Below are 14,691 nucleotides of genomic sequence, written 5' to 3' on the forward strand. Positions count from 1 at the left end.
AAAACGCGTGAAAAATACCAAACGTAAAAAACAAAAAGAGACGGAGGGAGTACATGAAAAAGTGGGGACCTTAGTAGCCAAAATTAGAAACAGGAAGATAATTTTAGGACGCTCGTTTATGAAAGCAGGAAGATATTTTTGGGACGGAGAGAGTAGTATGTTGATATTTACAACGTTAATAAAGTGAAGCGGGTAAACGAGTCATTTGGATCCATTTAGGTCGGGCACGAATTGACTAGATTTGATTCGGGGTCACATAATCTATATATCTACTTCCTATATATAATTAGCAAAACCTTAGAAAACAATCCATTTAATATTAGTTTATTTTTTGGGTGCAAATGAGCCATAAATGGCGGGGATGAGAATCGATCTCAGGATCATCTGGAACCGGGAAAAAAGCTTTAACCAACTAAGCTATCCATTTAATATTAGTAGATTGCTTCAAATCATTTTTTTATTCAAAGTAATTGAGTCAAGGGTTCAGACTTCAGAGCTTATTTGAACAAGTGTTGATGCAAGCTGAAGCAAATCTTAATATATATTGTAAGGGAGACTTATGTACCGAACCTTAGGCTAACGCTTCACGTCTCCTGTGAGACCAGTCACACCATCAACTTGATGGTGTGACGAGCGCAAAACCAATAGCGTACCTCCCTTAAAACTATATAAAAAAAAAGTAACAGATCTAAACTATAGAAGTAACATATCTAAATTAAAAATGTACCTCTCCGAAAACTATTCCGTATAAAGAAAAAGTAACACGTCTAAACTATAGAAATAACATACCTAAACTAAAAAAGTACCTCATCTAAAATTATAAAAAAAAACTAACAGATCTAAACTATAGAAGTAACATACCTAAACTAAAAAAGTACCTCCTCTAAAATTATATATATATATATATATATATATATGTATATATAAAAAAGTAACATGTATATATATGTTTTAAACTATATATATATATATATATATATATATATAAAAGTAACATGTCTAAACTATAGAAGTAACATACCTAAACGAAAAATGTACCTCCCCTAAAACTATTCCTTATAAAAAAAGTAACATGTCTAAACTATAGAAGTAACATACCTAAACTAAAAAAGTACCTCTTCTAAAATTATAAAAAAAAAGTAACATGTCTAAACTATAGAAGTAACATACCTAAACTAAAAAAAACACCTCCTCTAAAATTATTCAAAAAAAAAGTAACATGTCTAAACTATAAAAGTAACATACCTAAACTAAGAAGGTATCTCCCCTAAAACTACTCCGTATAAAAAAAGTAACATGTATAAACTATAAAAGTAACATACCTAAACTAAAAAAAATACTTCCTCTAAAATTATAAAAAAAAAGTAACATGTCTAAACTATAGAAATAACATACCTAAACTAAGAAGGTATCTCCCCTAAAACTACTCCGTATAAAAAAAGTAACATGTATAAACTATAGAAATAACATACCTAAACTAAAAAAAGTACCTCCTCTAAAATTATAAAAAAAAGTAACATATCTAAACTATAGAAGTAACATACATAAATTCGCAAGTGTGAACTGGTCTCACTATCAGTTGATGGTGAGGACAGTCTCATATAAGAATTTGGGTATTAATATAACCATCGTATGTGTGTTAAAAAAAAGTTGAACAAGTAATTGGAATAATTTGTGCAAGTAATTGATACTACGTATAATGCGTATGTGTAAGTCGATCTAGGCATCTAGCTACACGGTGGTCGGAACGTCGGTTTGTTCGGGCTGGTGGTTTGGTAACGTGGACGACCCATGAAAGTTCTAATTAATAGGAGGGCTAAATTAACATACCTAGTACTTCGTTTAAAGGTTTTGTTTAAGTAAAGCTTTAGGCTCCGTTTGGTAGGGCGTAAAACGTTTTCATGGAAAATGATTTTCTCCTTTTTAATCATTTTACGTTGTTTGGTTGGGTAAGGGATGGAAAACAATTTTCCATTACTCTCTCAATGATGGAAAACCCTTTTCCATTTGAAAGGGAGGGAAACCACTTTTCCTTCTTTCCTCCTTACCTCCCTATCCTTTCTTCCACTCAATCTTCACCATCTTCTCCCATTTTCCTTTAAGTTACCAAACAAAGGAAAACTAATTTGAAATTGTATTTTCCCTTGAAAACTGTTTTCCATGAAAAATTGTTTTACAATGAAAACGTTTTACGCCTTACCAAACGGAGCCTTAATGTATGAAGTAAAAAAGAAATGTACATCAACATATTAATTTTATAGTTTTAAATGATACAACTAGTAATACGGAGTAATTATAATAATTTACCTAAAATGAACGGTCACACCCTCCTAAAAAGCCTTAGGAAACATGCAAGCTAATTGATCAAGCAAAAACAACTTTAATTCTACATCAATCTCCAATGGAGAGCTACAAGACCTACAACGATCGTTGATCGATATTTGAGAATCATGTACACTTCTAAACGTATCCATAAACCTAGTCATTCATCATAACATGATAGAATATTTTCAATCTTTAAAATCTTTTAATGGTATTGTTTGCATCGAATTTTCATACTCGGTAAGAAAAAATTCCATATCATATTACTTCAGTTCATATATATACTTCATCAAAATTACAACACTTCATAAGAACCTTACACATTTATTAGATTCCAAAAAAGAAAAAAAATTGCCCACTTTTACTTCCTTGATATAATCCCACTTCCATGAAAATTATACTTACAACTTACCATCACATTCAACAAAATGATATGGTAAAAAAAGAAACAATGAAAATAAGTTCAACACAAGAAAAACCACCCTTTACCCCCAAAATAAAGATAAAAATAAAAATCAAATCAAGGGAAATGCTTGTGGCCTTAAAATGGTCAAGGACCTCAAATAAGCCTCAATCCACTTCCCATTAGCCCCTAAATCAGCCATAAACCTCTTCAACACCCGGAATGGGCCCGCCATGTAGCTCCAATGCACCACCGTCCGTGGGCCCAGATTAACCCCACGACGCCGATTCCCTAGCCTTACCGAGCTCAGTCGCCGCCTTCTCAACCTCCTCCGTGGGCGGCACCACCCCGTTAGAACGGCCGAGTTCGGGAGGAAGGAGACGGTGATTGACCCTCTAGACTTCAACATTATGGTGTAATAATTAGTTTTTGTATGATAATTAAGGTGGAGTGATTATGTGTTAATTAACCTAGTAGAGCTAGATCATATAAATATATATAGTGGAGTTAAAAGAGGGATGAGTGATGTGCAATGATTATGGTCATTATGCCAATTATGTTTGCTTAAGTAGTCATCTTATGACAAGTATTAAATTAATTACATAAGCTAAGTAAAGAGGGAATATAATTTGCTTTAATGATCTTGAGTTATATTTTTTTTTTAATTAGCATAGATGGGTATGATGATGACAACTAGCTACTACAACATACTCTTTTCAACTTTTGTAATGAAAATTGATAAACTCCATTGGACCACGGTAGAGGACAGTCCAACCGCATATGATTATATAAGTCTGATAAGGATTCATCCTAAAATTAATTGTTGATAAGTAAAGTGACTCATCAATCTCATACGTTAGTCCTTGCCTGCATCAAAAAACTTGTTATGTACTCCTTCTTTCTTCTTTCTCCACGTAATTAGTCTCGACTCACGTATAGATTATTCTTCTTAATAAAAATTGGAGATCATTTGAATATAATGCTTTAATTAAGGTAATTAACTATAAAGCTAGATGAAAGTACCATTTGTGTAGCAAATGAGCAGTAAAGGTCCCTTAGGAAATCGTACGAGCCGCGAAAAATTTATAAGTTAATTAAATAATAATTGGTAATTACTATTGAAATGAAAGGCTAAGGTCAAGAAGTAGTTAGCATTATTTGGATCATGATGATGCATAGCTAATATGTTCTTTCTGCGGAATGGAAGGTCCCTCTCAATTGGTGTCAATATTCTTCGATTAAAGAGAAGAAAGTTGTATAACTAATTATCCTTTAATTAAGCTTAACTTGGTTTTTGTACTTACTCTGTTACTAAATAGTTGCATCATTTCAGAAAATGTAAACAGACAATTCTACCCTTCATGTTCCTTCCTTTCATACAAGTGGTACCACCATATAGTGATACTACGTACATGAAATGTAACTAGACCTGGCAAACGGGTCGTTTGGGTTGGATTTGGACCGAATCTATTCGGGTCGGGTCATTTCGGTTTATTTTCTTTCGGGTCCGGTTTCGGGTATGTGTCGGACTGTCGGATCTATTCGGGTAACTACGGTTTTTTATAATTGGGTCGGGTCTGGTTCGGGTCAATATCGGATCGGGTTTTTGGGCTTATATCGGGTTGTTTGGGTTAGATCGAGTTTTACGGATTTCGAGTTTTGATTAAGATGTTTCTCTTTAGATTTGGTGGTCACTATCGTAAAATTATCAAAGCTTTTTCTTATAACACAAAAGAGTATAAATTAATAAAAAGAAAATAATAACAATAATAATAATATTAAATAAAATAAGAGTAATAGTATGAAATGTTTTTTAAAAAAAAACTTGTACTTAAAACTAATTGGTAAATTCAAGGTGCTTTTCGGTTCGAATCGGTTCAATTTGATTTAAATTTTACAGTTATTTTCGGTTCGGGTTAGTTTGTTTTTGTCGGGTACTTCAGTTCGAATCGTTCGGGTATAGGTTCATTTCAGGTCAAATCACTTCCGGGTCGGTTTCAATTTCGGGTCGGTTCTATTTGGTTTTCGGGTTATTATTTTGGATCAATTTCGGGTTACAGATAGGATCAATCGTGTCGATTTTTCGAGTCCGGGTCAGTTTTTCCAGGTCTAACTGTAACCACCATTTTAGTAGGAGTATATATGTTGGCTGGCTCAATCCTTTTGTTTATACTCCGTATAAAGAAAGAAGAATCAGGTTTAGACCCTTTAATTTGGGAGGCCGATCTAAAGTATCCTAACGGAGGATAAGGGAGAGGGAATGATCAAAAGAAGAATTCGGCTCGATCATTTTAAACTCCTACTAGCTTAGATAATCTAGCAATTTTATTAAGCCAACACATTTGTTCAACTCAGCTAAGGAGATAGAATTGAACATTCTCTATTAAGGTGAGGTTGCTTCTAAGTCGAAATTTAGTAGGAGCATGTTTTCTTTGATTACGCTAAAGTTCAAGTTGTTGCATCACTTGTTTGTTTTTGAGTTATTACTACGAATTTAGTAAAAGATTAGCAGTTCTAATACAAAACGTATATTTTAAGAAATAAATGACTTGTGCAATGACGATGCATGTAAATCAACATCAAGCCTTCAAGTTATCTGTTTACTCGTCCGACGTCCCACCGCCGCATTTTAGATTGCTAGCATCTTAATTTTATAAGAGAGCAAAATCACAAGTGCATAATTTTATTTTTATTTTTTTATTTTTTTTATGTGTGTGTAGAGAGAGTTACGGGGACAATGATGCATGTACACAGTATTCAATCTCATATTTTGAATACTACGTACCTTCAAAAATTTTAATCAACAAAACTAATTGGTATTTACTATAGTTTCAACATAACAATTAACAACATTCCCTTGATTTATTTTATTTGTACGTTTACATATTTTGAGGGTTTAATTAGTGACTAATTACTTCTACATTGTATAAAACTAGTTGTCATCGTTATTATGTTGTTTGTGAAGTATATATATATTTTAAAAAGAAAACGTATGTCTATCTATTGCACCAACTACTTAAAAAAAATACCATCATTTCATAGATAACTTTTTAAATTTAATTAGAAGCAATCATATGAAATTAAATTATAGAAGTATACAGACAAAATACAATGGATTTTTGTTAAGATCTGACCCATGAAACATTACGTGTGATAGTCTCACATTGTTAAAATAGGAGAGAGATATAAACGAGATTCAATCAGTCACTGACAAAAATGATGCATCTTATTCTTTCAATCACTTTTTTATTTAGAGATCAGTCACTGAGAAAAATGATATAAACGAGATTTAATCATAAACTATATCTACCTAATTAAAGATACAATGTTCATCATAAACAAATCCTTAAAAGTGGTGGAGTCTAGCTAATGAGCTGGTCTATGTAAATTGACAAGCAAAAGCCAAGCCGTAAGGAACTAAGGACACTTGTTCCGTGTATCGAGCCATGAGTGTCAACATGCATGCAGGTAAGACTTAACTGGTCATTCATGTTGGAAAATACTTTACAAAGCCAGCAATTAATTAATCATGATTAATGCTTGAAATTAAGTTACTATAGAAAGCCAGCAATACGTACTATCACGATTAGCCTAATGAATGTCAATTGCCTGTTGATTTAGTGGTGATTGGGGCTGAACTTGGTAGGAAGAACTCATTTTCGATCCCTTGTGAAAGATGAAGAGAATATTTTCCGTAATTCATTCTATCATTCTTAGTACATTATATAGGTAAATTACATTGAAATATCTTGCGTGAAATATGCAAAGCAATCTCGCTATTCTAGCTAACTAATTCTAGTAGGTTGACTATTTCTATTATTTACCATAATTTACATTTAACAGAATATATGTGCCATATATTCTAACACTCCCCCGCAATCGAAACGGGAGGTTTCCGAACGCTGAGAATGTCCCGAAAATCTTCAAATAATACTTGAGGGAGCCCCTTAGTAAAAATGTCAGCAATCTGATAACGGGACGGAACGTGTAGAACACGAACCTCTCCTCGTGCCACTTTTTCACGAACAAAGTGGATATCCATTTCAATATGTTTGGTGGCTGATGTTGCACCGGATTGCCCGAAAGATATATAGCACTCAGATTGTCGCAATGAACCAGTGTGGCCACAACGTTAGCAACCCCCCTATATTCCGCCTCAAACGAGACAGGGTTGGTTGTCGTTTTGGATGACCAAGAAAGCAAGTTATCCCCAAGAAAAACACAATAACCGAACGTCGAACGACGTGTATCAGGGCAACCACCCCAATCCGCATCGGTATAGGACAACAAATCAGTGACGGACGAGGGATAAAGATGCAATCCATAATCGAGAGTGCCCTGAACAGAATATATAGGGAGGGGACTGGAACCTATCCACCCAGAACTCGCCCCGAATCCGAATTACGATTAACCTAATGAATCAATTTTCATGTCTCAAACCCGGCCCTTTATACACCGTAGAAGATGTTAAATATTTTTAATGATAGTAATTTGAGATATTGAAGTATGGATTACGAAGTTCATACGCTTCTTATCCAATTGCTCGTTTGAAAATCTAAACTGCTGTAAAAACAGATCAAAACTTTGCACTATGTGTGCAATGTTCCGTCATTTGTTCTTACACACTAATCATGAATTATCTGCTAAGATTATGTGTAAGGACTAAGGACCCTTGATCTATGCCCCGACTGTTGCAATCTAATTACCTCCCCTTTAAGATTCATGCACACGTGATGTTTTATTTTGTTTGATTTTGGTTGTTACATGTAGTTTTTTTCACACCTTGACTTCATGTTGTATGACTCGTGATTCCTCCGTTTAGAAATAGTCGCACTGCTCTAAACGGAGAGAGTATCTGTTAACACGGCGGCTTTCAATATGCTGATGTTATATACTTGTATATGAAAAGTTATAGATGTCTAAGTACCACAAAACTACTTCACTTTTTACTAAGATTGTTAGTGCAAATAAGGTCACGTTTTTAACAATGAAAATATTTCACAAAAAATTATGCTAATTCAGCATTACTATTCATAATCTAATCTAATATATATATATATATATATATATAAAGAAGGTATATTTGCTGAAATATTAGAGCGCCACCTAAGATTACTAATGGTTTCGGCCAATAAAAAATAAGATTTCTAATTTATTTTTGAATTAAAAAAGTCGATTGCCATGTAGATAATTAATTAGGTGCCACGTAGATATTTTAATTAATTAATTACTAATATATACAACTCCATCTAAAATCAAACTCTAATAATTAAAAAATAAAGTTAAAATAAAATTCATTTAAAATCAAATAAATAAAATTCAATTTAAAATCAAACATTAATCCAATATTAGAGCGCCACGTAGGAATTCTAATGGTATCGGCCAATGAAAAATAACATTTTAAAATAAATTTTGAATTAAAAAATTCAAATGCCACGTAGATAAATAGTCAAGTGCCACGTAGATATTTTTATTAATTAATTATTAATATTAAGCATATATAATTTCATCCAAAAAAACACTCTCATAATTAAAAAAAATCTAAAATGAAATTCAATACAAAATAAAAAACTAATCTAATCTAATCTAATATACAAAATTGGTATATACATAGGAGTTTTCATAACAATTTAATAGAACCGTGCAGTACACACCAAAAGAAAAACTAAACAAGGCCTTCACCTCTTACCATGTAGAATCGCTACAACGGCAGGTCAAAACCATTACCGAATTTCCTTTTGAAGGTCTCGTTGGAGAATCCATGAAGGAGGAGGTGACCACAATACACCAGTATATTCAGGATAACCAGATATGAGTCCACCATCTCCATCCTCTAAATGAAACACCCGTATTTCATACTCCTTTTCCTTGTACGGCGAGAAAGAACTTTCATGAAAGACTACACAATTCCCTCTACAACCCGGAAAATCAGCAGTAGATGCAAAGAAACACCAATCAGCCCCCACAAACAGTACTCTATCTTTACCAATGGTACGAACTTTAACCCAGTTACCACCCTCTTCGTTTAGCTTGCACACCTCTAAATGTATCCTTCCACAATTGTAAATGTCATTACCTTTAACAATTAAATACAAGACATTGGAGCGATCATCAACAACAAGACGCTTTTGACTCGATCGATGATAGACATGAGGGTTTGAAACAACACACTCGTATTTTAATTTTGAGTCATATGAGAAAGCATAAAGTATCCCTTTACCATGGAGGATGAAAACCCTGTTCTGGAATTCAACAATGTCGTCAAATTCCCGATTGGAATCGAGGGATAACATCTGATGACGCGTGAGTTCAGTTATGTAAACAATACCAGATTTACGCCGGAAGAATTTGAAGGAATTATCAATTGATGAAGGGTTTGACAGACAAACAAGTTTAAATCCTGGTTTCCACATGAATCCGATGCAAAGTAAAGAGATGTGACAATCGGATAAATTCAAAATCCAAGGGTGTTCCGTAATGATTTTATTGTGAGAAAGTGGGTAGTAAAGTTTGAGCTTACCTTTTTCGAATTCTTCGACAGTGATGAGGAAGGGTTTGGATTCCGGGAATTTACGTGATCGGAGAAGACAGACTGCATTCGCTGTTATCTGGAAACTTGGATAGCCAGAAGATATAATAGGTAGGGTTTTAGGGATTTGAGAAGAGATAGAATAACTCCAATTCTTGAAAACTGATCGGAAATTGTGGGCGTCGAGTTGAGTTTCAAGGTTACCGGCGATCAATGAGAGGATTTCTGTGCAAAGCCCCGACCAATCGGCTCTCCGGCAAGCCTCCATTTTATCCAGTCTCCAACAATTGGCGATTACCCTAATTGTTTTATTTGGTAGGGAGGAATAAGAATTTTATTTAGTTGGAAAATAATAATATACGGAGTACTACTCCCTCCGTCCCCGGAAACCTCGACCCGGTTTGACCGGCACAGGGTTTAAGGGACTTGAATAGACTTATTTAATTTAATAGGTAGTAGTTGATAGTGGGGTATTATTTTAATGTAGTTAGTAGGAAATGTGTAAAGGGGTGGGGTTGAGGGAGAATAGGGGTTGAATTTTTAATTATTTTTTGTATGGAGTAGGTAGGTTAATAAGGGTGAAGTGAGAAATAATATAATATTGTTAGAATATTTCCATTTTTAGAAACAGGTCAAGTATTAAGGGACGGTCCGATAAGGAAAACAGGTCAAGTATTCCGGGACGGAGGGAGTACATAAAAGTTTAATAAAGAATTCATCTGATCTAATATATATACTTGCTTAGCTATTAGAGCGCACCTAGGACATCTAATGGTTCCGGCCAATGAAAAATAAAATTCAAATTTATTTTATATTAAATAATTAAATGTCAAGTGGATATTTTAATTAATCTATTGGTTACTACTATATACAACTCCATCCCATATCAAACACTATATATTTAAAAAAATTATATCCTAATTAAAGACTAATCTAAAATAAAATTCAATCCAAAATCAAACACGAATCTAAAATAAAATTCAATCAAAATCAAACACGAATCGAAAATAAAATTAAATCCAAAAACCAAACATTAATCCAATGGTTTCGACCAATGAAAAAAAATCTAAATTATTTTTGAATTAAAAAAGTCGAATGTCACGTACATAAATAATTAGGTTTCATGTAGATATTTTTATTAATTAGTTACTAATATATAGAACTAGATTTTAGCCCATGTGATGCAATGTTTCTATTAAATTGTTACGTTAAAATAAAACTCCTATATATATCAACTGCTATATTTTATATATTAGATTAGATTGGGTTTTTTTTTATTTTGGATTGAATTTTATTTTAGATTTTTTTTAATTATAATAGTGTTTGATTTTGGACGAAATTGTTTATAAGAAAATAATTAATAAAAATATCTACGTGGCACCTAATTATTTATCTACGTGTCATTCGACTTTTTAATTCAAAAATAATTTTGAAGTCTTATTTTTTCATTGGCCGAAACGATTTTGGATGAATTTTATTTTAGATTTATTTTTTAATTATTAGAGAGTTTGATTTTGGATGGAATTGTATATATTATTAATTAATTAATTAATTTAAATATCTACGTGGCACCTAATTAATTATCTACGTGGCACTCGATTTTTTTAATTCAAAAATAAATTAGAAATCTTATTTTTTATTGGCCGAAAACATTAGTAATCCTAGGTGGCGCTCTAATATTTCAGCAAATATGCCTCCTTTATATATATATATATATATATATATATATATATATATATATATATATATATATATATATATATATATATATATATATATTAGATTTCATCCAAAAAAACAAACACTTCGCTAATAATTAAAAAAATAAATATAAAATGAAATTCAATCCAAAATCATAAACTATAGCAGTTGCTATATGAGTTTTATTTTAACTTAACCATTTAAAAAATTCCATGCATCGCACGAGCTAAAATCTAGTAGTATATGTGATTTTGTGAACAGGTCAATATTCTGATGGGTCTATAGTTCTTAACATAATACAAAGCCACTTAGAGATAACATAGTTTTTATTTTTTTTATTTTTTTATGGGAATAACAATATCATTAATAATCAGTCATACAACATCTACAATGATAAAATAGATTTGTATACCACAGATTCAAAGAAAATACATAACTCACGGATGATACTCAAGAACTAAAAAAAATCTAGGAAAAACCCAAGTAAATTGGGAACAACTCAAGAATAAATTGGAAACAAAACCAACGGAAGAAACAACAAAAAGAAAAAACATGAATAGAAAACAATGAAAATAAAAGCAGAAGGGTAGAAAATAATCTAATTTTTGAAAAAATTAGACTATTTCCGACCTAAGCAGCTAAATATAACATAGTCGCCGACTCGCCGCCGCTATTTTTTTGATTTAAATAACATAATCTGCTACTCTATTGGGTTTAAATAAATGCGGTGCGAGTCAAAACTGTCAAAGTTGACGAGAAGATGTTGATATCATTTAACAGTTGGAATTTCCTAGGGCTCCAAGCTTTATGCAAAATGTAATTGTCAAGGATTCATAACGTGTACTCTTAACTCTATTTGAGTCAATTTAACTTGATTGCTACGTATCATTGATTCTTGATGGAAATTAAATGAAAGAGAAGACAATAAACCGGCCAGAGAGGATGAATAGCAGCTGATCGAACAAGAACTAAGGAAATGAAATATTAGGTTGTTTATTAGGTACAACATTAGTAAAGTAAAGGAAAAGAAGGAGAAATAAATAATTTATTTTCCATTATTTGGTTTGATAGAAGGAATTAAGGGGAACAAGAAAGGAAAATGACTTGACATGCAAATGAAATAGAATAAGTGATGTCGTGATGATAAAATCCTTTCATAACACTAGGAGTTAATTATGATTTATTTATTTTTGCAAAAAATATAGTTAAAGTTTTCCAAGTAATGACTTAGGTATCGCCCGAGCTCAAAAGCTGACCTGTTCATCACAACGAGTAACCAATTTCGTGTCAGCCAAAACTGAAGAACCACTTGAAATTTCCATACAAGTTCCAAAGTTTGATTATGTACTTATTATAGAAGATATAGCATTTATTTATTATTTTGTCAAGTTGTTACAAGTTAGTTAGTCCTAGTCAGCAGGTTGTTAGGCTTGCTTGTAGTATTTAAATGCTTCTCCTCTCTCATTTCAGATCATGAGATTCAGTTAATACAAAACTGATTTTTCTCTCAATTTGCTTTAATAATACGCTACTCTTCTATATGGTATCAGAGCAGAATCTCTGATAAGAGATTGAGGTTACTCGATCTTGATTGCTTGACAGATTTCATTTCTGTTTGTGATCATTTCATCCTGAGATTTGCTGCGAAAATTCATTTGATTGTGGATTTTCTTGCGTGAATTTGAGGATTTTCTTGCGAATTTTCTTGCACGAAAATTCATCTTGTGAATTCGTGAAATCACATTGTTAAATTGAGTGAAATTGTGATGGCGTTTGAGGATTCAAACGAAGATCAGTCGCATACACAGAACAACATGAATCAAGGAGGTAACAATAACAATCTTGATCCTTATTTCATTGCAAACTCAGACAATCCTACTTCTGCATTGGTGGCTGTAGTATTTTCTGGTACTAATTTCATGCGCTGGAGTAGAAATATCAAGCGAGCTTTAATTGCTAAAAATAAAGAAGGATTTATCAATGGTGACATAACTAAACCTGCAACAAATCATAAGGATTACTTGAAATGGAAGCGTGCTGATTTTATGGTAATTAGCTGGATTTTGAGTTCAATGAATCATGATCTAGTTGATGATTTTGGTTACATTGAAACTGCTGAGGAATTGTGGAAGGAATTAACTGAAAGATTTGGTCAATCCAATGGACCTCTAATCTATCAGTTGAAAAAGGAAATTGAGAACCTGAATCAGCAGAACATGACTATTGTCAATTACTATGGAAAGCTGAAGAAACTTTGGGATGAAATGCAGAATTTAAGAGCATTTCCTACCTGTTCTTGTGGTGCTATGTTGCAGTGCAGCTGTAACTTCATGAAGAAGGTTGCAGAATTTGAAGAAGAAGACAAGATGATGAAATTTTTGCTTGGTTTGAATGGTGGTTTTGGAAACACTGTGACTAATGTTTTAGCTATGGATCCTTTACCAAATATAAATCGAGTATTCTCCATCACTCAGCAGATTGAGAAACAGAAGGAAGTAAGTAATGCTGCAACAGAATGCAATGCCATGAATAGCAGTGCTATGGCTGCACAGGCTTACAGAGGTGTTGGATTTACTCAAGGAAAGAAAGATTGGAGAGATCTGAAAAAGGAAAAGCTCCACAAACAATGCACTCATTGCAAAGGGAAGGGTCATATAGTTGACCAATGTTTCAAGATCATTGGTTATCCTGATTGGTATAACACAATCAAAGCTTCAAAAGGAAGTAATCCACAGGGAAGCAGAATTGCTGCTAATGCTCACACTAATGCTGAATTTGATAGTCCTCTGGATGATGCTGATAATGACACTGGAACTGTAAGCAATGAGATGCTAAATGCAATCTGTCAAGAAGTGATGAAAGCTATGAAAGGCAAGCAGCTACAGAACAATACTGGTACTGGAAACAGCTGTTCCTATGTAAATTATGCAGGTACAATTTCCCATTCCCTTAATTGTTCTGTGAATAAGCTACTTGATGAATGCCTGTGGATTGTGGATTCTGGTGCTTGTGATCATATGACTTACAATGAAAACATGTTGACAAACATAAAAACTCTAAATAATCCTATGAAGGTAGGACTACCAGATGGATCTCAATTAACTGTAGAAATCATGGGTGATGTTGTGTTAAGTGATGATCTGATTCTGCATAATGTGTTGCTGGTTAAAGGTTTTAAACACAACTTGTTATCTGTTGGAAGACTGATAGAACATAATGGTTTTCAAGTTGAATTCACCACTGCTGGATACACTTTCCAGGACCCATCTAAGTCTATGTTGATTGGCACTGGGAAAAGAACAAATGGACTCTATTACTTTGTTGCCAGTTCAAGAAATAAGCAATGCAATGTTGTGAAACAGCAAGATGAAGCTTCTCAGCATACAAGTTGTCATAATGTGGGAAATTTAGCTGATGTAAGTCAGATACAACTGCCAAATAAGACTAGTACTAGCATTGCTGTAAATGTGAAAGATCATAGAATGAACCTAGATCTATTGCATGCTAGGTTAGGACATACTTCTCTGTCCAAAATGAAATGTATCAATGCTGATTTTTGCAAGGGAATCACTGAATACAATTGTGGTATTTGCTATAGTTCCAAGCAGCATAAATTTCCTTTTGGTATAAGTGAAAGTAGATCTGTTGCATGCTTTGATTTGATACACCTAGATCTTTGGGGACCTTATAGGGTCAAAAGTCTGGATGGGGCATCATATTTTCTTACTATTGTGGA

The 14,691-nt window shown here is 33.0% G+C and overlaps 1 protein-coding gene across 1 annotated transcript; it reads right to left on the bottom strand.

Annotated features, from left to right (window-relative positions):
- Positions 1-8,448: 8,448 nt before the first annotated feature.
- On the bottom strand, positions 8,449-9,522 carry LOC130460818 (uncharacterized). The gene is made up of 2 exons (XM_056828413.1): positions 9,246-9,522; positions 8,449-9,125 (listed from the first exon to the last, which is right to left on the bottom strand). Exons 1-2 carry the CDS (start codon positions 9,520-9,522, stop codon positions 8,449-8,451), a joined length of 954 nt encoding a protein of 317 aa, XP_056684391.1.
- Between the last annotated feature and the right edge of the window lie 5,169 nt (positions 9,523-14,691).

Source organism: Spinacia oleracea, chromosome 5, assembly GCF_020520425.1.
Source record: "Spinacia oleracea cultivar Varoflay chromosome 5, BTI_SOV_V1, whole genome shotgun sequence".
Lineage (NCBI taxonomy): Eukaryota > Viridiplantae > Streptophyta > Magnoliopsida > Caryophyllales > Amaranthaceae > Spinacia > Spinacia oleracea.